General features: G+C 42.5%; 1 protein-coding gene across 1 annotated transcript in view; it reads left to right on the top strand.

Annotated features, from left to right (window-relative positions):
• The window catches only part of HMCN1 (hemicentin 1), a 164,245-nt gene that overhangs the window by 54,058 nt on the left and 87,795 nt on the right, over positions 1-22,392 (top strand). The window contains exons 11-23 of the mRNA XM_036388148.2: positions 3,260-3,535; positions 8,396-8,537; positions 8,935-9,062; positions 9,731-9,844; positions 10,496-10,654; positions 11,308-11,502; positions 12,137-12,235; positions 13,651-13,778; positions 15,416-15,560; positions 16,812-16,924; positions 18,092-18,251; positions 19,005-19,179; positions 21,412-21,539. Coding sequence (XP_036244041.1) covers positions 3,260-3,535; positions 8,396-8,537; positions 8,935-9,062; positions 9,731-9,844; positions 10,496-10,654; positions 11,308-11,502; positions 12,137-12,235; positions 13,651-13,778; positions 15,416-15,560; positions 16,812-16,924; positions 18,092-18,251; positions 19,005-19,179; positions 21,412-21,539 — 1,962 coding nt within the window. The remainder of the gene's footprint in view (positions 1-3,259; positions 3,536-8,395; positions 8,538-8,934; positions 9,063-9,730; positions 9,845-10,495; positions 10,655-11,307; positions 11,503-12,136; positions 12,236-13,650; positions 13,779-15,415; positions 15,561-16,811; positions 16,925-18,091; positions 18,252-19,004; positions 19,180-21,411; positions 21,540-22,392) is intronic.

The raw sequence follows: 22,392 nt of genomic DNA, 5'->3' as shown, positions 1-22,392 counted from the left end.
AGCAGTTGTGGGCATAAAGATTCTCAGTCTGGAAGTTGCAACCATTCTCCTCATCAAAGAGAAACGTGAAGGAGAATCCTGACCTTTTTCTTGTGATGTTGGTAGCACTTGAAAGCCAAGAGTAATAAGGGGGAATATCCCATATCCCCTCGTTTACAAAGCACAAGAGATGGCCTGGAACTGAGTCACTGTGTAAACATGACAATTTGTTCTGTTCAGAGCCCTGCAGAGGATTAATGGGAGTGAGATGCTTTGAAATCCTTGTGTACAAATATTTGCAAGAAAATTACTTGAAATTTCTTCTTGAAGCAAAGTAAACAATCTTTTCAAGTGTTCTTGGTTTACCCAGCTGACAGACAGTATAGCACAGATAATCCATTCTGGCAACTGTTGTGTGAAAGGTACTGGAGCTGTGCCAACATTTTCTCATTTCACAGAAAGCGAGCACTTGAGTTTGACTTTTACTCCTATTAAATCTCTAAAATGTCAAATGGTTCATTAGCCTGTGCAGCACCCTAATTGAAGGGCCCTGAAGTGCTGGGGGATGGCTGAGTGTGAGCACTGCTGTGGGCAGTGGCTGGGGTAGTCCAAAACTTGTGTTGTCCCACTAGACTGGCAGTCAAAAGATGAGGATTCCAGTCCTGTACTGGCCTCATCTCTCTCTCCTGAGTTTAGGTAACATATTTGCTGATAAGCCTGTGGAAAGCAGTAGATTTATGGTTTCTCCCAAACACCACAAACATACAAGTACAGGGGAGACATTCCCTTCAGTAAGCAAGCGTAGCTTTCCCTGACTCTCCTCTGCATGGGTTAAAGTCTATGGATTTGGCAATGGAGTGATTGCTGTCAGGACTTTGATTGTAGGGAGGCAGAGCTGCACACCCAGCACACAGTGCTGTGCAGGGATCCAGCACTGAGCTTGTGAACCTCCTCTAAGCCCCCCCAGGAGACCTTGAGGAGGAGGATTTATGGCTGGTTCTGGGCTTAGGAGTAACTTTAACCCTTAATAAATACAGATTCTTTTTAAGAATTTCCTGTTATCCTTGCTTTTTTAGGATAGTTGTGTTTTAGTGTGTACCGATAAAGATTTCGTCTTGGTCTTACAGCTGTCTCATTTCTGCACAAGCATCCCTCTCCCAAGTATTATTTATTGCAGAGTTTTCTTTGTTCAAGAACCAGTCTGGGGAAAACCAAATGGGAAAACATGTGGTATTTTTAATGGGAATGCATAAAGTCATAAATAATTCATTTTGTTTCTTGAAATGTTGCCTCCTTGATCAATAATATCTCAAGGAGGAGCAGAATGACTGCTGCTATTTTAACTATCTGTGACTTCAAAGTTTAATTTCAGTAGAATATTACTGCATCTTCTTTTTTCTGGGAGCATGATAGAACTGTACAGATGGGTCAGGTAGAAAGAAGGTAACAAATACTGGGAGTTACAACATAAAATATGTATAGGAGATGATAATGGAATTCCAAGAGATTTGAGTGGAAGTGAGAGTTGAAGGATGTTGTGCATAGCTGCAGGAATTCCTCCTGCCTGGCTGCCAGAGCTCACCCATGTACCCAGGGACACCTGGTGTGCAGCAGCACAGCACTGCGCAAGGTCACTGTGGGCTCCAAGAGCTGGGGCTGGGACCCCAGGCCCCCAGGAGTGGTGCCACTGACATGGGGTTACTAAACCCCTGGTGTGACTCCAGCAGCTGGCACCCAGTCTACTCACACCAGTCCCCCAGTAGCTGGCACTTAATATTTGCAGGGATACGGAGAAGGGACAGGGACTGAGGTTACCCTGGGAGACTTAAAGAAGGGATTTACTAGTGAGAGAGGACAAGCTGGGGCTGGGGCAGACAGGGCACCGGCTGGTGGTGCTTTGCAGGGGACAGGCCTGTTTTATGCCCCTTCCTGCCTATTCCTCTCTTTTCTCCTCTCTGATTCACTTCCCTGCGTATTCCTTCATGAGGTTGCCAGCTGCCCCTCAGCCCCATCATAGCAGGGACCTCGGGTTTGTGTCCTTACCAGCTGCACAGCCTGGGCTGGCTCCTCTGTGCAATGATGCTGGTAACTTTTGGTGCCCTTCAGTCAGCATGAGGGGGAGTGGCTGTTGGCATTGTGTCTGCTGTCTGTGTGTGTACTGTTTATTACCTCCCCTTTTCTTACCCTATTTCATGAGGTCCTTAATCAGAGTATGGATGCTTTCTCCTTTCACCTTTTTTATAGAATCCATCATGAAAATAGCTCACTAACAGTGCTAATACTAATGGTGTTAACTTGGTTCCGTTGTTGCTCTTGGAAGCATTTCCTACTAACATATTTTTTTTCCATATACAACCTGTAAAAATCTACTACACAGCTCAGATGCCACCAGGTGGGGTCACACCTGGGGCAGAGATGAGACTCAGAGGCCTGTGGTGGTCCTGTCTTCCTCCCTCCTGTTGCTGTCACACTGATCCCTTGTTGGCTGTGCTCAAAAAACACAGAGCTGCCTCTTCTCATACAGGATGTCATTTTTCATTCCACAGGTTGTGGTAGTTTGGCTCTAGACCAAGTGTGTCCTTGTGATGAGAGCTCCTGGTAGGTAGCTCAGCATCAGAGGATGAGGCTGCTGCCTTGGGTTCTATTTGTGGCTTCAGAATGGGAGATGAAACTAATATTAAACCAGAATTATTAAATAACTCAATTTATTAAATTATTTAACACCTAACGTATTAGATAAATATTTTAATATTTAAATATTACCTTTTTTTTGTTCTGTAGTGTGCCTAGAGTTGTTTATCAGGAATGCAAATGTTGAAAAGTTGCATATTGTATTTCTGGGAATGCCCCGACCAAGGCAGGAACAATGCACCTGACTCCATGTTCTCAGAAGGCTAATTTATTACTTTATAGTACTATATTATATTAAAGAATACTATACTATACTAAAGAATACAGAAAGGATACTTAATGCTAAAAAGATAATGAAAACTTGTGACTCTTTCCAGAGTCTCGACACAGCTTGGCTGTAATTGGCCAATAAGTCAAAACAACTCACACCAGAATCCAATTATCAATTCCCTTCAGGTAGACAATCTTCCACAATGCATTCCACTTGTGAACAACACAGGCACAGCAAATGGGATAAGAACTGTTTTTCTTTTTCTCTGAGGCCTCTCAGCTTCCCAGGAGAAAAATCCTAGGTGAAGGAGTGTTTTCAGAGAATGCGCATGCCACAGTTGCTGAATTGTCTCTGACCCCATTGCTCTTGTTCCCGCAGAGCCCCCGCCCGTGCTGCAGGTGCCCGCTAACGTGACAGTGCTGCCCGGGGCCGGGGCGGTGCTGAGCTGCCTGGTGCTGAGCGCGGGCCGCTACAACCTCACCTGGCAGCGGCACGGGCGCGACGCGCGCCTGCAGGACCCGCTGCGCCTCCGCGTCCTGGCCAACCTGTCCCTGGAGCTGAGGCTGGCCCGGCTCTCGGACGCGGGCAGCTACAGCTGCACTGCTGCCAACGAGGGCGGATCTGCCACGGCTTCTGTCTTCCTCACCGTGCAAGGTAAGGACGGCATACCGCGCACGCGGCTCACTTGGCAGGGCTCCTGGTGGAACAGGCTGCACACAGCCTTGGACAGGCCCATCCCTGCGAGTGTCCAAGGCTGGATGGAACTCAGAGCGACCTGGGATGGTGGAACGTGTCCCAGCCCACAGCAGGGGGTGGAACGAGAGAGGCTTTAATATCCCTTCCAACCCAAACCCATTGTGTGATTTCATAAAAAATTAGTCAGAGCTAAAAAAGGCAGCATGAGCGGTACCAAACAAATCTAGGTCTGGGCTTTCGCTGTATACCAGGAACAAATATGTATAAATGCAATATTTGGTATTGGAGCAAATATTTTTAAAATTTGGAAGTACTGCAGGATTTTTTTTTCTATTTGCCTTGATTGTGTGGAGGTTTGAACCTTGGTTCTTTGGTGCCTGTTTATGGGTGAGGAGAGACAGAGCTCAAAATCTTGCAGAGAGAAAATTATTGTCACTTATAGGTGATTCCAACAGATTTCTGCTGGGCCATGTTCTGTGCAGAGAGGGGTACTGTCATTAATTAACTTTTCTGCTCTAATTTTAGTGATTTGTTAGCTAATGGAAACCTTAGAATTATGCAAAAAATAAATTTTGAATGATATAGCTTGACCTGAGGTGCTCCAAAACAGAGGTCGAAAGTGGAGTTGTAAAAGTTATTAAAGGGATGTTGTTTTTCCCATATTGGTTACCAAGGTAGAGCAAAGTAGGTGTGGAACCACTTGTGTAGGGTCTAGTACAAAATGCAGTAGAATGAAGTGTGGTTTTTCAATATCTGTTTGAATTACCTTAGATTGCTACAGCAGAGTTATACTTAAGTTCTAACTAACTTAGATTTCTCTAACCTAAATTTTTAACAAAGCTGAAAGGAAAAAAGTAATGAAAAAACCTCAACTCCCATCCATTTGGAAAACTTAGTTTTGAATTGTACAGTATTTTTCCATCAAGATACTCATTCAAGCATGTCAAAGGCATCAAGAGAAATGCTTCTCCCTCGTTCTTCTCTTCCTGGGATTTAGGTTTTCCTCCCTAACGTCTGTCGCTCAGCTGGGAGCTTTAATACACTGACCAAATTGCTTCTGGTGTTTTTTTTCTAGTAAATCTAACAGAGTTTTACTGCTGCCACAACAGAATATTAGGTTTCAAATCCCTTATATATGTGGAAAGATTGTATCAAATGATTGGGAATTACATTTTGGCTGGTCCTGGTAGTGCTAACAGCTTTCAAACATGTTTGAGGAGAACCCTCTTGGGCAGCTCAGACAGCCTTAGCTGAGAGTCGGAGTTGAGTTTTCTTTATTTTTTGTAAAGGATGCTTAGAACAGAATAAATACATAGGAAACACTAAGCTGCAGCTGAATTCAGCTTTCTGCAGTAGTGCCTGCCTCTTTTGTTTGGAAAAAGTAATCTACTGCCAGCTTTCCCAATGGCTGCATACAGAAGCTGAATGGTATCTGAAGGGTTTGCAAGTACTGTTACTTGTGATCCTTTTAATTTGCCTGGAAAAAATTATTTCCATCAAGCTGCAACATAGTCCTCTAGGCACCTGAAAAAGTAAGGAATCCCCTCATAAATTTATTTATGTTTCCATACAAGACCAATCTGATGGGAGGACTTGAGCAACTCACACTACATAGCCACTCTTGCACAACTCTGAATTTGAGCACATACTTTTTAGTCCTAGCACTCCATGGGCTTTATCAAACTGCATTCCAGGACCTTCCAGAGTGCTCTGGGCAGCACCCCCAGCCGACAGAGAGGCCCAAGTTTCACACAGGGCTGTGCCCTACCTGTGTCCTGGTCGTGGGGAGCAGTGAGAGATGGGGACAGTGTGTTCTCCTGAGCACAGAGCACACAACTGGGGCACAAAGTCAGCCCCACGAAGGCTCCAGGCTGTACTTGCACAGATGCTGGCACAGGAGTCACATTAATGTTCCATTTCAGAAAAAGCATCATCAAACCCAACACTTTCAAAACAAGGGTTTACTACAACCCCCTTCAGCAGGAAAAGCAGATGCTGGGTTATTTTTAGAGCCACCAGTATTTGTTCTCTGCCTTAACTCACCCCAGAGAGAAAATGGGGATGAAAGCAGTGTTTATTTTCTTATGATCTGAAATTCAGAGATCTACATGGAGCTGGTCCAACAATAATAAAGGGCTTCAGGATGAATTTAATTTGACCTTCTGAATTACTTACAACTACACAAAGCACAGACCCATCTCCATCAATAAACAAGACTTCAAGTTTCCCTCTTTGGCATGTTAATAATGACAAGCCCATAAAGCTGTAGCTCTTACATCTGGCCACCCTTTACTCTTAACTGCCAAATAAAAACTGGTTTTGAAAACTACTCCAGGCCCTAACAAGCACTGCAAGCTGTACATGACAATCACACACTGAGTACCCCCAGAAATCTGATGGAAATAATTTTTTCCAGGCAAATTAAAATGATCACAAGTAACAGTACTTGCAAACCCTTCAGATACCGTTCAGCTTCTGTATGCAGCCATTGGGAAAGCTGGCAGTCGATTACTTTTTCCCAATGGAAAATTTTTCTGCTCCTTTCTCTGAAAAGATACAATACAGAAATAAACATCCTGGTCTTTCATATCTCTCTCTAACTGATGGTGTGAATATTGCTTACTTAGGTCTGTGGATGCACATTGTGATAATGGGCAGAGAGGAACTGGTTATACTGCTCTGAGATCTTTAAACACAGTGAAAATGGGCCTCCCCACCCTCACAGGTATCCCATCACCCTTGCCAGTATCCCATCTGACCCTGCCCTCTGGCAGTGGAAGGCATCCCCCCCTTTTTCCTGTCCCTCCAGGCCCTTGTGCCAAGTCCCTCTCCAGCTCTCCTGGAGCTTCTTTAGGCACTGGAAGGGGCTCAAGGTCTCCCTGGAGGCTTGCCCTCTCCAGGTGAGCATCCCCAGTTCTCTCTGGCTGGCTTCAGAGCAGAGGGGCTCCAGCCCTGGGAGCATCTCCATGGCCTCCTCTGGAGTTGCTCTGTCAGCTCCTTGTCCTTCTGATGTTGGAGGCCCAGAGCTGGAGGCAGCTCTGTAGTTGGGGTCTCTTGAGAAGCTTTGCACATGTGTTGTTTAAAAGGTTTCATTGTGCAGCCTTGAATGAGGTGGGCACTGTAACGAGCTTGTGCTTCTCCTTTCATCTACAAATCTTCACCTCTGAGATACAGAGAACAAAGCAAAGAAATTAAATGGACCTGACATACAAGACAGCCCTTCTGTGTGCCTGCCTGATCCCTGGCATTTGGGCAAGAAGACAAGATGGTTAAATGGTGGCAAATGGGGCCTCACTGATCTTAGTCAATGTCTTGATTATTACAGCTGTGTATATTGATTTTTTCTAATAATTTTATTACAAATATAATACAAGTTAAAATTTCTTTCCTGTTCTGCTTACCTGTTAATACCATGTGAAAATACTAGCATGGACAGTAGTGTGTTACCAAAGCCTGATGTGTAATTGCCATCAGAGCCAGTTTCCTAATCCCAATAGGAGAGGAGACCTTCCTGTGACCAGAGCATGCAGAATACCCCCAGCATCTCTTGGCAGGATTTCAAACCAAATAAAAATAGGTGAGCCAGCTGTGCATATCATGAATCACTGGGGAACAGTTCTGTAACATGGAACCATTTCTGGCCCCTTCCTGCCACTCGTGCTGTGTGCTGGCTCTTGCACACACTGCTCCTTAGCAGCTACTGAAACATGTCAAGTGTCCCCTGGGCTGGTGGGATGGGGTAATTCCTCCTGGAACAAAGAAAGAAGGGCTGTGCAGAGCAGCCCTAGATGTGAGGTACCTCTACATTCCATGTGTTCAGCCTCTTGGACTTTCACAAAGGGGAGTTGGACTTAGGCTTTTGTCCTCTGGTTTGTCCAGGAATTCATAAATACAGAGTGATGAGTAAAAGACAAAGCTCCAAAGATGAAGATTGATTCTACTTATTTTGTAGCAGCCAGTTTCACTGGTCTCGACTAACTTTATCCATGGGTATGAATCTTCTTGCCCCTGTAAGATAAAGTCATACCTACCATAGAAAGTGTCTGTTGTCCAAGTGAACTGCTTTGGTGGTCATTTTTTACTGAGGATTATGGAATCACAGAATGGTTTGTGCTGGAGACACCTTAAAACCCATTCAGTGTCACCCTCTGCCATGGGCAGGGACACTTTCCACTACCCCAGGTTGCTCTAAGCCCTGTCCAAGCTGATCTTGGACACTTCCAGGAGTGGGGAGTCCACAACCTCTCTGGGTTAAAATGAATTAACTCTATTGAGTTCACCAATTGCTTTTCTAGTGAAAACACCTCTGAAATCCATAACATCCTTTACAATTGTTAACACTGCAGATTCACTTCTCTTGCACTTGTGTGTCTGCACATCTGTTGTGACTTTCATTCTTATCCCTCAGGTTGCATTCTTACAATTGACCCATATGAAGGTTTGTGGGCTTTAGTGTCCAGTAGTCTGAATAAATTTCATAGAATCAAAGAATGGTGTGTGTTGGAAGGTACCTCAAATCTCATTTTGTTCTGACCCCTGCCATGGGCAGGGACACCTTCCATGTTGCTCGTTGTCTGGTGTTTGTCAAAGTTGACTCTTTTGCTGCCTTTTTAACCCTATCTCAGGAAGGCCAATGCCTGAATTTTGACCTTATGCCCATTATAAATGTGTTTTAGTCTGAGACTTGGACTGTGCCAGTGGAAACAAGTGATTGCTTTCTCACCATGTAGCTATTTGAAAGTGGCAATGAAGTTCTTATCATAACCTGTCCTTTTTAACAAGACATTTTTAAATGCTGTTTTTAATTTCTTTTGCTAGAACCTCCGAAGCTTGTAATTTCACCCAAGAACCAGACTTTTACAGAAGGTTCTGAAGTGTCCATCAGGTGTTCTGCCACAGGTTACCCAAAGCCAACGGTTGTGTGGACACTCAATGATATGTTTATCATTGGCTCCAGCAGGTGGGACTTGAAGTTGTCTCCATTTATTTTAATATCATATGTGAGAAAGAAGGTTTGAATAGTGCCAATATATTTTACTCCTTCAACAGGAGTCTGTCAGTTTTGGAAACAGTACCTCAGTCTCTTTACTTTGATAACTCTTTAATTGCATTACCTCATCTCTAACAGAGAAACACTTTAGTTCTATTTTCCAGGTTTTTTTACAAGATTAATTTATGTACTTTTCACAAAATGTAGTACTAGATATAATAGTACTAATAGCGTTTATCATGGGGAAAAAAACCCCAGAAACAGTTATATTTATAAACCATCTGCTCATGCTTCTGTGGCTGCTTGCAATGTGGATATAACCATTGTTCTTTCTAATCATTTTGCTTGGTCCCTTGTGTGTTCCCAGGTACAGAATGACCCCAGAAGGCACCTTAATCATAAGAAAGGCAACTCCCAGAGATGCAGGAATTTATGGTTGTTTGGCAAGTAACTCAGCTGGGACAGAGAAACAGACATCTATCCTCACATACATCGGTAAGTGAGGAAAACTATGTATTAAAATTTAAAAAATAAACTAATTCGTTATCAGGGAGGAGGAGCTGTTAAAATGAGTAGAACCCTGCAGAACATTCTGGTAGAAATTTCAAAAACCTCAGAAGATATGTTGAACAGCTCACAGATGTCCCTTTTGCTTATGATTCAAACCTAAGTAGTATTGTTAGGTAGTATTTGGAGCTTGATGCTCTTTCGAAAGAGAAAACTTTTTAGGTTAAAAAACCCCCTAAAATAGGGTCTTACTATGAGATAGACTGAGAAGCCTGAGTCCTTTAGAAAAGAAATTCTGTTTCTGTATCAAAATACTGTGTTAAAATATTGATAGCAGAGTATTAAACTATTTTATGACCAGCATCTAGCTGGAGGAGGAGAATGATTTCATGTTACTACTTTCTACATGGTGAAACTTTTCTGATCTTGTCCTTATATTTCATGTACATTTTGTATATGATTCAGGTGCTCTGGACCAGACTTTACTTTTCCTTGTTTCCCAAGTGTTTATCTTCCACTTTAAGGTCTGTTTGACTTTTAATGCAAACATTCTTCCATATAACAAGAGAAAATTAGAGTCTTTCATGCTTTATATCTTAAAAATTACCTGTACTTTGGGTTCAGAGCTTATTTTTTTCTGTCTCGTTTCTTTTTAGAGGGCCCAACGTTGACCGTAGTTCAGAGTGAAATTCTGGTTGGTCTTGGAGACACGACTGTTATGGAGTGTAAAACAACTGGAATCCCACCCCCTCAAGTGAAATGGTTTAAAGGTGTGCTCATTTCTTGGTGATTGAGTCATTTATTTAGCAGCAATATTTTAAACAATGATCAGGAAGTGACTTCATTTCTCTCAAGAGCATTATGTTGTATTCAACCAGTGACAAGACCTGTGAAATTCTCTAAATCTAGAAGAAATGGCATTGACCTCTAGGGCATAAATTCCTGCTTCTATTTAAATATGGTGAATTAACACACTGTAGCATAAGTAATAATAATAGTAAAACAAAGCTGAGCCTCCTGCCTGCTTACATAAGGTTTGTTCTTTCAAAAAACATTTAGCTTTATGCTACAAAAATCAGAAACTATTTTTCTCTAGCCCTTATTGTTGTGTTTTCATGTAGCCTCTAATTAGGGAAGAAGTACAGCCTGACACACTGTCCTAATGCTGATCTCTGCCCAGAGATACTTGAATTTGTCTTTACCTTGTGGAACCAATAAATTTAAAAAAGATGTATTTAATGTAGTAATGAACGTTTCCTCTCAGTTGAGTGGGAGTCAGAGTTCTCATCTGCTGAGTTCGTGAAGCTGCTACGTTGTGAACTAACTCAAACTTGGACACTGTTTAGTGGGGATAGTTTTGATAAATATAGGCATATATTTGATATGAAGAGTTATATTGCCTTTTTTCTATCTGGACTTAGGTGACTTAGAGTTGAGGGCATCAGCATTTCTTGTCATTGATACTCACCGGGGTCTTCTGAAGATCCAGGAAACACAAGACCTGGATGCTGGTGACTACACGTGCGTGGCCACCAATGAGGCAGGGAGAGCTGCTGGCAAGATAACTCTGGATGTTGGGTGTAAGTAGTTAAAACCTGCATGGGGCACACTCAGATTGCTGAGTTGCTGTACTGGTCAGGGAGTGGTGCCTTGGCTTCTCAGTTCTTTCTGACAGATCTGTGTGTGTGCTAGGAACACCGTTTGGTGGTGTTGGTTAAGCAGCTTCCTTGTCCCATTTGGACTCCAGCTTGGAATCATTGAATAGTTTGGGTTGGAAGGGACCTTAAAACCCATCTGTTTTCAGCCCAGTCTTACGTCTTTTGCAAAGTAAAGAGGTTATGGGGAGGAAGAGAGGCACAGGAGGAGGAAGCTGTTAAAACCTCAACCTAACAAAATTCTCAAACAAAAATAATTCCAGAAACTTGAGTTACTATGTGAGGTTATTGTAATTTAGCCCTTCCTCTCCTCTTTTCCTAATTCTTTCCATCTGCCTGTGGCCTGACACATTGTATCCTGTTAAATGTTCCTGTTAGGCACATCTGCTTTCTCAACGCATGGCACTGCTTGCAGAAGACAAGGAATTTAGCAACGCTGATATTTAAAATGTTTCTAGAGTTGGGAATGTTAGAAGAAAACCTATGCACAGTGGGACATAAATTGAGGTCATCAGTGGTGCTAGAGCATGGGATGGCTGCGTTACAGTGCTCACTTTCTGTGCGTGCTCTCTCCCCAGCTCCCCCTGTTTTCACGCAGGAGCCAGGTGACGAATCCGCGGATCTGGGCTCCAACGTGACGCTGCCGTGCTACGTGCAGGGCTACCCTGAGCCCAGGGTCACCTGGAGGAGGCTGGATGGGGCTCCCCTCTTCTCCCGGCCCTTCGTGCTCAGCTCCAGCAGCCAGCTCAGGACGGGCGCACTGGCCATCCAGAGTAGGTAGACTCAACATTTAAAGAACAGACTCCATGAGGAGCTAAGACATTTGCAAGGCATTTAAGTTAATGTATGACTACATTAAGTTAACTGTGTAAAGAGACTGGATTTCTATCACAGATCGTGTTTGTGGTAGTGACATCAATGCTGTTGACATGCAGTTCATTTTGCTATGAGTTGTGTTTGGTCATTGCCTTCACTCTTCATGTAAACTATTATTAATCTTTGTTGAAGTACACATGGGCTGTGGTCTCTGATCCTGAGGATCCACAAATTTTCATTTTTGGTGGGGTTTTTTTTTTTTTGGTAGAGAATTGGTTCCAAACTCAGTGTTTTAGATCTGTCCTAATTTGGGTAATAATCAAAAACTTTGCAAGTGGCTTTGTAATTTTGATTATTTTGCAGCATTTCAGTCACTCTTATGCTAAGCAGTATTATTGTGTTTTCTTAATTAGCTTTTAATTCCTTTCTATATTTTCATTGCTTCTGTACTTGATGACTGATGGAAAGGAGTGCTTTGTTTCAAGCTGAGTGTTTGAAGGTGGTGGGAGAGACAGGGACATGGTGTCCATGTGGAGAGGGAGGGGCAGCATTATTTCAGATACTGCAGTCAGTTCTTTTCTTCCCCTGTAGATCTGTGGGTCAGTGATGAAGGGACTTATGTGTGTGAAGCTGAGAACCAGTTTGGAAGGATTCAGTCCCGGCCAGCCACGGTCACAGTGACAGGACTGGGTAAGAGCAGTGCGTGGCAGTGGGAACTGTTGGTGTTTGGGCCGCAGGCAGGATGCCTGGGGATTATGTCCGTACATGCTGACCTATCTGTGTGCTGTATTTATGTGTCATCCATACAAACTGAATAAGAAACATTTACCTGGAATATTGTAATTTATTTCAGTGGATTTTGCTTGTTAGAACATTTTTTTGACTGGCTACACTAACTGTGTAGTGAGAATCAATTCCACCTGCACTTTTATCTAGGACCTTAAAGAAGTGATTTATCCTATGTATTTTTTCTTATTCCTAAGTACATTTACTAAGGAATGAAAAATGACCATAATGATGGATGCTAATGATGGAGTTCCTGCTATTTAATTAATCTTAAAACAAACAAACAAAAAAGGCAGCAATAAATGTGGTTGTGTCAGTGTTGAGATAAGTGGGAAGGAATCTTGGTGATCCAAGAAGACAATAGATGTCTGGCCTTCACCACAGATTCCCACAATGTGATTTGAGTTGGAAGAGACCTTAAAGCCCATCCAGTGCCACCCCCTGCCATGGGCAGGAACACCTTCCACTGTCCCAGGCTGCTCCAAGCCCTGTCCAGCCTGGCCTTGGACACTGCCAGGGATCCAGGGGCAGCCACAGCTGTTCTGGGCACCCTGTGCCAGGGCCTCCCCACCCTCCCAGGGAACAATTCCTTCCCAATATCCCATTTAACCCTACTCTCTTTCAAATATCCATGCTGTTAGAGGCTTGCTTGTTATCTCAGTTTGACATCTGGCAATAAAAAGAATAAATAATGCAATGGAATGTGTACATTTGCATGAGGCTAAGAACAGAGTCTCTCTGCCATCAAAGAAACCATTTGTTAGCTACAAACTTATTGCAAGAGCCAGTAATACTGGTAGGGTTTGATAGACATGTTTTTACCTGTTTAGAAGTATTATTTAATGCCCAATACTTAATTTAATTTCTCAGCCATGTGTCCAGTCATGTTTGCTGTTGGCTTTTCACAGAATGTGCAGGTTTTCTGCTGGGCTGTGACCTCTCTTCTGATCCTTCACAATTTTATGCCCAATGGAAATTACAAATTACTTTTTGTCCTCTCCAAACCCACTACATCTATTCTTCAGTATTTTGCCCAAGTAAGGAAAAATGATAAATCAGCTTGGTGCCAGAGTTCACAGGGAAACCCTTGATTGGATCCAGTTTCAGCTGAATAGCATCTTCCATTTGCTCCCATTCCTTAGACTAAGGATCACTGTTGGTGTATTTCCCCAGCTTCCCATCTCTCCTGTGCTACCCCCACCCCTACATTTGTTTCTCTTTTTCTCATGTCTTCAATTTAATACTGATTTAATTTAATATGTTACATGAATATATAAGAATTCCTAGTAATTTCTTCTCGTTCTCTTTTTTTGTTCAAGTCACTCCTCTGATTGGAGCAAGCCCAGCCACAGCCAATGTCATTGAGGGCCAGCAGCTCACTTTGCCTTGTGTTTTGCTTGCTGGGAACCCCATTCCAGAGAGGAGGTGGATTAAAAACAATGTGGTGGTAAGACTACTTTGTTTCCTGTAAGATTTATTGGTAGAGGAAAGCTACAACTGACATCTCAAGGCATGATAACAGCTTGGTTTAATTTAGAAAAGTTAATGTGATTGCTGCCCGTGCCAGGAAATTTCTGACCCTGATGTAGAGATGAGGGAATAGGAGATGGCAGTGAGGGATGTGGAGGTCTAGAAAAGAACTTGGAACCAAAGTATTTGTGAGTTATCCTTTTATCTTCTCTTTTGCTTCCTTTCAAAGAAGTTTTATGCATTTTTCTAGCTCATGAACTTCAGCCTTGGACTCTGAATATGGGAACGCTAGTGAAATATACCTACTAGAATGACAAAAGTGGGTTTTTTAAAATAAAGGTACCGGAAAATTTCTGTAGATTTAGGATGTTTTAACATCTTGACTTTTCCTGTTGCTGATGGGCTGAATTAAATACCAGTATCCCTGTTCCATATCCTCCTTTCCTGGTGTTGCTGTACTCAGAGCATGAATGAGTGTGTTTTCTTTCCCCCTTGGGAACATACCATTGCCAGTTTATACCTCCTGCAGACACAGCTAGGTCATCTTTATGGTCCCTTCCCAAATCACTCAGAGATTTTAGAAGGATGCTGTGGGCACCACACCTGGGTTCGTTGTGTGAATCAAACTTCAGTTCTTTAATACTAAAATTTCTGATTGTACCCTATGAGGCTGCTTTTTATCTTTGTTCCTAATTTCTTCCTAAAACCCTTTCTACACAACTGGAATTAAAATACTCTAGCAAAATGCCTAATCTATTGTCACAAAGCAGAACCTGGTGCTACCTGACCCCTGTTCAGGTTTCCAGCTCAGTTTAGGTGTCTCTGGGAATCACTGGCTTTTCCTTAGGCTGTGCAAGGAGCACAGGCTGTAAAGCTCTGTGAGAAATACTGGCAGGATCCTCCTTGTTGAGTTGCTAATTCCTCTCTCTAGTAGTGCTGGTTTCCTGTCATTGTAAACTGCTGGGAAACGCTGTGCTCCAAGGAAAGTGTTGGAGTAAGTTATATTTAGAGAAGAATTCAGCTGCTTCTGAGTGTGACTGGAACAGATTTGCTTTCTAACAACTCTTTATGAGGGAGGGCTATGCTGCCAAGCTCAGGGTGTTTGATGTTGCTGTAGGATACATAACTCTTCAAGGGTTACTCCTTGGTGAAAGTTACAATTCTCTTTCACAATGGCTTGCTTCAGAGCCAATCTATTTGATGGATATGGAAGTTAGAAGGTTTTGATAACTGTAAAGGAAAATAGTCTGCTTGTGGAAGAAGAACAAGTCATTGCACTTATCAATTACTGGAATAACCAATAAAAATACAGTGAAGTAATTGAGCTAAATTTGGGTTTGCTTCATTAAAAGCAGGAGTGGCAGAACAGGATATGCTGTGGCAGTGTCTCTTGCAGTTCTTACTCTCACTCCAGCAGTAAATACAAGGTGCTACTGAAACTCTTAAGTAAAATTAGCTTTGTATGAAAGATGGAAAGTAGGAAAAGCTCTAGTAAAATTCTGCAGGAACACAATTTTTAACAATGTGACATAGCCAAGCAGAGCCACACAGCATCCCCAAGTGCACACCATCAGGAGTATTTCCCAGTGAAAGGTTCTGTCTCTCCTCTGGCAGCTGGTTCCCAATCCCTACGTGAGCGTGCGCAGCGACGGCAGCCTGCACCTGGAGCGGGTTCGGCTGCAGGACGGGGGGGATTACACCTGCATGGCCAGCAGCGTGGCGGGCACCAGCAACAGCACCACCACTGTCCACGTCTTCGGTGAGCAGCCGCCTGCCCTTCCAGCCTGGGGCAGGAGGGGCAGCACTGACCGCAGCAGCTCTCGCTGCTTCGCTGCACTTACAGCTGCCCACGGTGCCTCTTCTGGCATGATGCTGCTTTGTAAAGTGACACAGGGGAGACTGGGTCCACTGTGCAGGGAAGAGCTGAGTGATCAAGACTGTTTTTGAAGTAAAATCAAATAAAACTATTTTGTGTTCGCAGAAGATCCTCATTCAGAGGCTGTGCTGTGCAGTCTTCATCTGGTTTAATTAACAAGCAGGTGCAAGTGGGAATTGGCTGGAAAACCATGAGAAGTGCTGTCTGAATGTTTCATAACTGGTGTAAGGAAGCACAGCTCATGGGAGAACTAGAATGAAAGAAAATGAATTATGAGTTTGGCAAAAGTCATAATTTGTTTGTTGTTTTTGGTGTCATCCCCATTCTCCTCCTGCTTATTTTTTTCCCTTTAATTAAAACATACCAAAAACTGCACTGACAGCAAGACAAAGTGTTAGCATTTTGGGTAACCCATCTGTATTTCAGCTGAGCATATTTGTGTTAACTTTGTGAGGCTACAATCACTTCATAGTTTCTCACATGTTAAATTTTCTCACATGTTAAATTAATCATGGGAGATTTATTTTGAGCTTCACTGAAGATACCGAAACCTCCTTTTATATAAAGAATGACTATAAATTTTTAGTACAGGCAAGTACTCATAAGATTTTCCATGTCAACACTTATTTTCTTGGATGTTTCAGAGCTTGAGAACAAAAAGGAATATCTTTGTACGTGCTTAGAAATATCTAGGTTTTGGTATTGTACCCTTAAATCTTACCTTATTTTTGTGTTAGTTCAAAGGAAGCTCAACTGAGTGAGAGAATTCAGGTTTTTCTTGTCTTCCTGATACTGATTTTGCAAAGCAAAGCCTAAAATGTTATCAGAGGATAATGTGACAAAGCAATTCTGAAGTAATTTCAGTCAGTGGAATACCTGCAGTTGATTTAAAACTGTGTACATAATGCAGTGATGAGCCTATGGCTGGCAGGCTCTGTAGTGAACAGGGATTTATTCTGTCCTGAAAGGCTGGAAAGTGGCTCCTTGTCCATGTTAGGGTTGGAGAAGAGGCCAAAAGGTCCCAAACCCTCCTTGCCTGTAGGAAGTAGTAATTGAATATAAGGATTTTATCATAATAGTTGTTCCATGTTGAAATGTGTTCTGCATGTCTTTAATATTTGCCTGTGTTTGTAGTCGTGCCTGTCATTCAGCATGGACAGCAGATATTCAGCACCATTGAAGGAATCCCGGTGACACTGCCCTGCAAAGCAAGTGGAGTTCCCAAGCCATCCATTGTCTGGTCCAAGGTAACTCCTCACCTTTGAGCTGATCATGCTGAAAAATGGGTTGAACACATAATTTAGTTGCCATAAACACTATACTCAAAGAACATGGCTGAAAACTGCACTTGTGAGGAACCTGGAAATCTCTGTTTGTTCAGAGCTGCTTTTGTTTCTTAGAGCAGAGCTTTTGGCCGTGGTCCTGCCACAGCTCAATGTTCCATTATTTGGCAGGGCTTAGGTTATCGCTGTATCTTTATGGGGTTTACACTTTAGAAATTGTTCCTGTTCCTGTTGTGAGTTGATAATTTGATTTTAGGCAGCCTGCCACAGGCTGAGAGTTCATTTTTCTTGTGGAGCTCTGACTTTTTTCTCTGAGAAAAGTGTATTTAATAATGGCATTGTTAACCCATGACTTTTCGGTCATGGCCTTGACAAGATGTGCACTGAGGAGGTCCTCAGCCTTTGAGGGAATTTGTCTTAAAGCCAGTTTTAGGATTTTTTCCTGCTTGAACAGGATAATTTCGGATAGTAATAGGTATTTGGGTTATGTTACAGCTCACATGATATGGTGTGGAGGCACTTTTGGGTCTCAAAAGTTGTGCAGATGTAACTGATTGGGACCTTGGGAACAGCTTTGTTTCAAAGAAGAAATAGAACATGGTTAACTGTTGGTTTGGTAGGGAAGAGAATATTGGAGGATTTATTTTTCTTTATTTTATCACTTACTCAACCGCAGACATGGAGGAGGCAGCTGACCAAGAACAAGTTTCTGTAATGTATACAAGATTCATTTTGACATCAGAAATCAATGTCAAAATTAACTCAGTTAAAATCTTGATTATTATTCTTCACTATTATTTTTTAAATTTTCTTTTAAGACTTTGGGTCTGTAAAATGTAGTAAGTTTTCTGCGTAAGAATCCCTCTGCTTCTGTTCTTGTTACTGTTTAGAAAGTGATAGTCAAGGACTGTGAAAAGTCAATTGTAGTTAATTAGTTTGTGTAAATGGAATTTTATGGCCAAGTTTCTTTGCTGATATGAGATATTTTGTCCATCTCAGCCTTGAAAAAATAAAAGCAGCTTTTATTGAATTAAATAATTGTAATTTGGATTAAATGATTACAATTAAATAATTGTATTTTATTTTGGAAAATCCAGGCACTGTGGACTTTGATTATTTTTCTTTCCACAGAAAGGAGAGGTAATCCTTCCCAGCAACGTGAGGTTCTCGGCAGGGTCGGATGGAAGCCTGTATGTGGTGTCCCCAGGGGGAGAAGAGAGCGGGGAATACGTGTGCACTGCCACCAATGCTGCTGGCTATGCCACCAGGAAGGTGCAGCTGACTGTCTATGGTGGGTGTCACCTCAGCTCAGCTGCACTACCCCTGCCACCCAGCCAGTGCTTTGGGAGAAAGACATACCCAGAACACATGGCATGGGAACTCCTCTCTAGGTAGTGCTTTTGGATCCCCAAACCAGGCAGTTCTGTACATGGCTGATCCCAAAAGGCCTGTCCCTCAGTCATTATAATTCCCTTAAAGCCTCCTTATCCCTCTTACCTCAAGGTCACAGACCTTGGGCTGAGCATAATTTCAGCTTTATGGAAGTGGATAGGAAATATCTGTACAGGAGTAGAATTTCCTGCTGGGAGAGGAATGAAGATCCCTTAATCCCACCAGTCTGAAGCCTTCCTGTCATCATCAATCCAATGTTATTAAAATTTGGTTCAGGTGTAGGTGTGCTTTGCAGGGCTCTTATGGCTTGGAGTTACTGGGGCTGTTGTGTAACAGTCCAGGGAGTGGTTGCTAACTACCTATGCAGTACAGAGCTCAGCACACACAGGAATTACAGCCATTTGTTGTGTCCATCTTTTTGAATGGATAGTCCAGGCTTTCTGGTGTTTGTGGTGTTCCATGTGGGCATCAGTCTGTGTCTGAGCTACAGGCACAGTACAGCAGCATGGCAGGGATTTATCTCTATTGCAGACAGGTCATTAAAACAGGACTGTAATGTTTTATACCTGATAAAAAGAGAGATGTTGTATGGTGTTACATTTGTACAAATACGTATATTCATTGCAGCTTCTTAATGTGTTCCATGTTATAGTGAAACCCAGAGTGTCCAGGCCTGGAGACCAGCAAGGAAATGCGCATGATAAACCCATAGAGGTCTCAGTAACTGCAGGGGAAGATGTCACACTTCCATGTGAAGTGAGGAGCTTGCCACCCCCCATAATTACCTGGGCCAAAGAAATGCAGCTCATATCTCCATTCTCTCCAAGGTAACAATGTTTGATGAAAAACTAAAGAAAACTGAAACTGCCTCTAAACTGTCAGGATTTTGGAAGGGTGTGTGATTTCTGACTGCCACAGGATCGCTCAGAAGGTGTTACTGTGTTACTTTGTCCCACCTGACCTCTTGCACTGGGTCTTGAAACTCTCTTTCCCAAGCCTGCTAAGCCTGTGCAGGGTTGCACAGCTCCCATTCCAGCATGTGCTTATATCCAATCTCAGGGGGCCAGGAGGAAAGAGATCCTGGGTATTTGTACTGTGGTAGAGCCCAGAGACCAACATCATCTGTGCATGGTTATAATTGTTTAAAAACCGTGTTTCTTTTCTTATGTACTTCACATTTATGTCAGGGGAGCACTGTCTGTGATTTACGTGAAGCCTGGGCTGCCAGTAGGATACAGATGATGATGATAAATGTTTGGGTGTACTGACAAGGGCATGTTGTGTGCTGTATTTTGGATCCAAAAACTCACCAGAGACTTTCGAACATGTGAAAGCAGAGTTAAATACCTGTAAAATGTTGAGCTGACAGCCTTAGAGAATGAAGATCTGGGGACTGTGTTGGACAGTGTTGGAGTTCTCCCTTATTATTTAATGTTGCACAGAACAAGAGGGAGATGAGCTGGTGGCTATTCCCTGGACACTCCCCATTGGAGTGCCAGATAGTGTCACCAGCTGTGCTGCTGCTTTCTGCTTCTCAGAGTCCCTCAGAAGGGCCAGGCACCAGTTGTGTCCATAAAACAGGGAATGGCAAGGCTGCCCACAGGCACACTGTGCTTGCTGGAGTCTCCCAGTGATCCCATGGATGGAATCAGCCAGTGTCTGACCTAAGGAGTTGTACTGGAGGTCCTCTTTGCCTTGTGGCCAAACCTGCACCTTGGAGACGTTCCAGAGAGCCTGTGACAGCCTCAGCAGATCTTTTGCCACTATGTCTGCTGAAGGAGGCTCATGTGCAGGGATTTGGCTTGTTGTCAGTAATCCATGAGGGATTTTCTGCTATGTCCTGTGAGCGTGTTGCATGTGCTAACAAATCTGCGTTCTTCGTCTCTAAGTTGTCCTTGTTTTACCTCAGGAGACACTGATAAATTAGGGTACTTGCTCGTGGCTGTTGTGGTGAGATCCAAGTTGTCCAGAGGAACAGAAGTCCAGCTCAGCCCATTCCATAAAATTGTTTACAGATGTCAGCAAAAGTTACAGATTAGTCCAAACAGAACTGTTTGAGACCACCCAAAGATCTTGTTAGAAATGTGAACATTAAACAAAGGGAGAGGGAAATCAGATATGAAGGAACTTTTATCAGAAAGCAAATGTAATTACTGGACAAAATCAAGTAGGAGAAGTTGCCTCAGAAATTTGTCTTTCGGGCTTATTAAAAAAGTGCCAAAAAGTTTGGAAAGATACAGACAGCAGAGGAGGAATTGTAGTCTCAGACAGATTTTACACTGGAGAAAATACATTTCACTTTCATTCATCTCTCCAGCCTTACAATCCCCAAATTCACCATTTATGTCCTTGTGATAACGTTGACCTAATTAGTGCCAAGAAAAGAGAACAGATGATCCACCAGTTCTGGAGTGGCAGGCTTGGATTTCTTCTCGTCAATCCTTAGCTGTCATTTTTCTTTCCTCCTCACTTATTTTCTCTGTCTATCACCTTTGACTCTCACAGAAGATTTTGGCTTAGCTGGCCAAAGTAGCTTCTGGTGTTTCAGATCTGTGACCAGAACTGTGGGAGAACTTAATGCTGTGTAGTTAATTATTTACTGGGGAATAATGGCAATTCCTATAAACACCAGAACTGGCAGTTCTGAATCAAAATCCTGTTTTTCATCTTGAATCAATGTAACATCACTTTTTTGCCAGGATGAAGCAGTAATAAAAGTTTTAACTTTCTGACCCTACTGACCTGAGCTGAACAAAAAATTTTAACAAGAGGGTGAAGAGCTCAAGTTCTCTGCCTCTATCACATTTAATAAGTCATATGAAATAGCTAGAACCAAATTATGTAATTGGATCTTAAATTTTAGATATTTGCTGTGTATTCTGAATATGGGGGCTCCATAAAGAGTTAGAAAAAAGAGGAGTAAATATAAGTCATAGTTGTGTAATATGGTCAGAGTGGTGTTATTTTAAGCTCATAGCAAACATTAGCAGCGTGCAGGGAGAGGTCATTCCACCTTTATGTCCATATTTATACAGTTTATCTGCTTCTTCTTTTTCCAGACACACTTTCCTCCCCTCAGGGTCGATGAAGATCAGCGAGACCCAAGTCTCAGACAGTGGAATGTATGTCTGTGTCGCCACAAACATTGCTGGGAACGTGACTCAGTCAGTGAAGCTCAGTGTACATGGTGAGTTGGAACTCCAGGGTTCATCATCTGCAAGTTTCCACATGGAACTGGGCATCTTTAAGATGTTTCTAAAGTTTTTTCCTAATTGACAATAAATCCTCTCAGCTGTTTTTCTTTCAGGTTGTATTAACCTCATATGTGAGTTATTGATTTTGTTGAAAGTAAATATTGTATAAACACCCACAAATACATAGACATGTGTAAAGGTGTCCAGTGGCTCCAGTCAGGACCTGTGTCCCTCTCTCTTTCCTTACCTTTATCTCATATTGCTCCTTTGTCTCTCTCCTGCTCTTCCCACACTGGGCCCAATCACTGTCTCTTAAACACTCACACAATGTCAAGTGTGGAAAAATGTCACTTGTTATTGTTTCAGGCATTTTTTCAAGTCTTTTTATTGCCAGTGATCCTTAGGAAAAAAAATATTGTGGCAAAAGACTTATGGTGAATTGATATTATTCTGTAGGACCAGCAAAATCACTTCCAGTCATATTTTGTCTCTCTTGTCTGAACTTGTGTTTGGAAACATACAAAGATCAGGGATTAGGGAAAGGAAATTAAAATTCCAAAAGGAAAATGTGATTACCTCTATCATAAAAGCTTTTGAATTGTTTTGTGTTATGAAGAGCCAGTACCCGCAGCTCTTCCAGTGTGCTCAGAATATGACAGTGCTCATGGGAGTTGTGCAGTGTAGCTTGTTCAAATAAATTCAGCACCAAGGTATCTCCTGTCCTGTTCTGTGCAGAGAACATGCAGGGCTGCTCTTGTAGTCACCTGAGGGCATTTGATTTCAGTAAATAAGGAACATTTTGTAAAATGATAAAAATAGAAAAGAATTTCATAGGATCATAAAATG

This window comes from Molothrus ater, chromosome 9 (assembly GCF_012460135.2).
Source record: "Molothrus ater isolate BHLD 08-10-18 breed brown headed cowbird chromosome 9, BPBGC_Mater_1.1, whole genome shotgun sequence".
Taxonomy (NCBI): Eukaryota; Metazoa; Chordata; class Aves; order Passeriformes; family Icteridae; genus Molothrus; species Molothrus ater.
The sequence above is the reverse complement of the archived record's forward strand: the minus strand, read 5'-3'. Positions and strand labels throughout refer to the sequence as shown.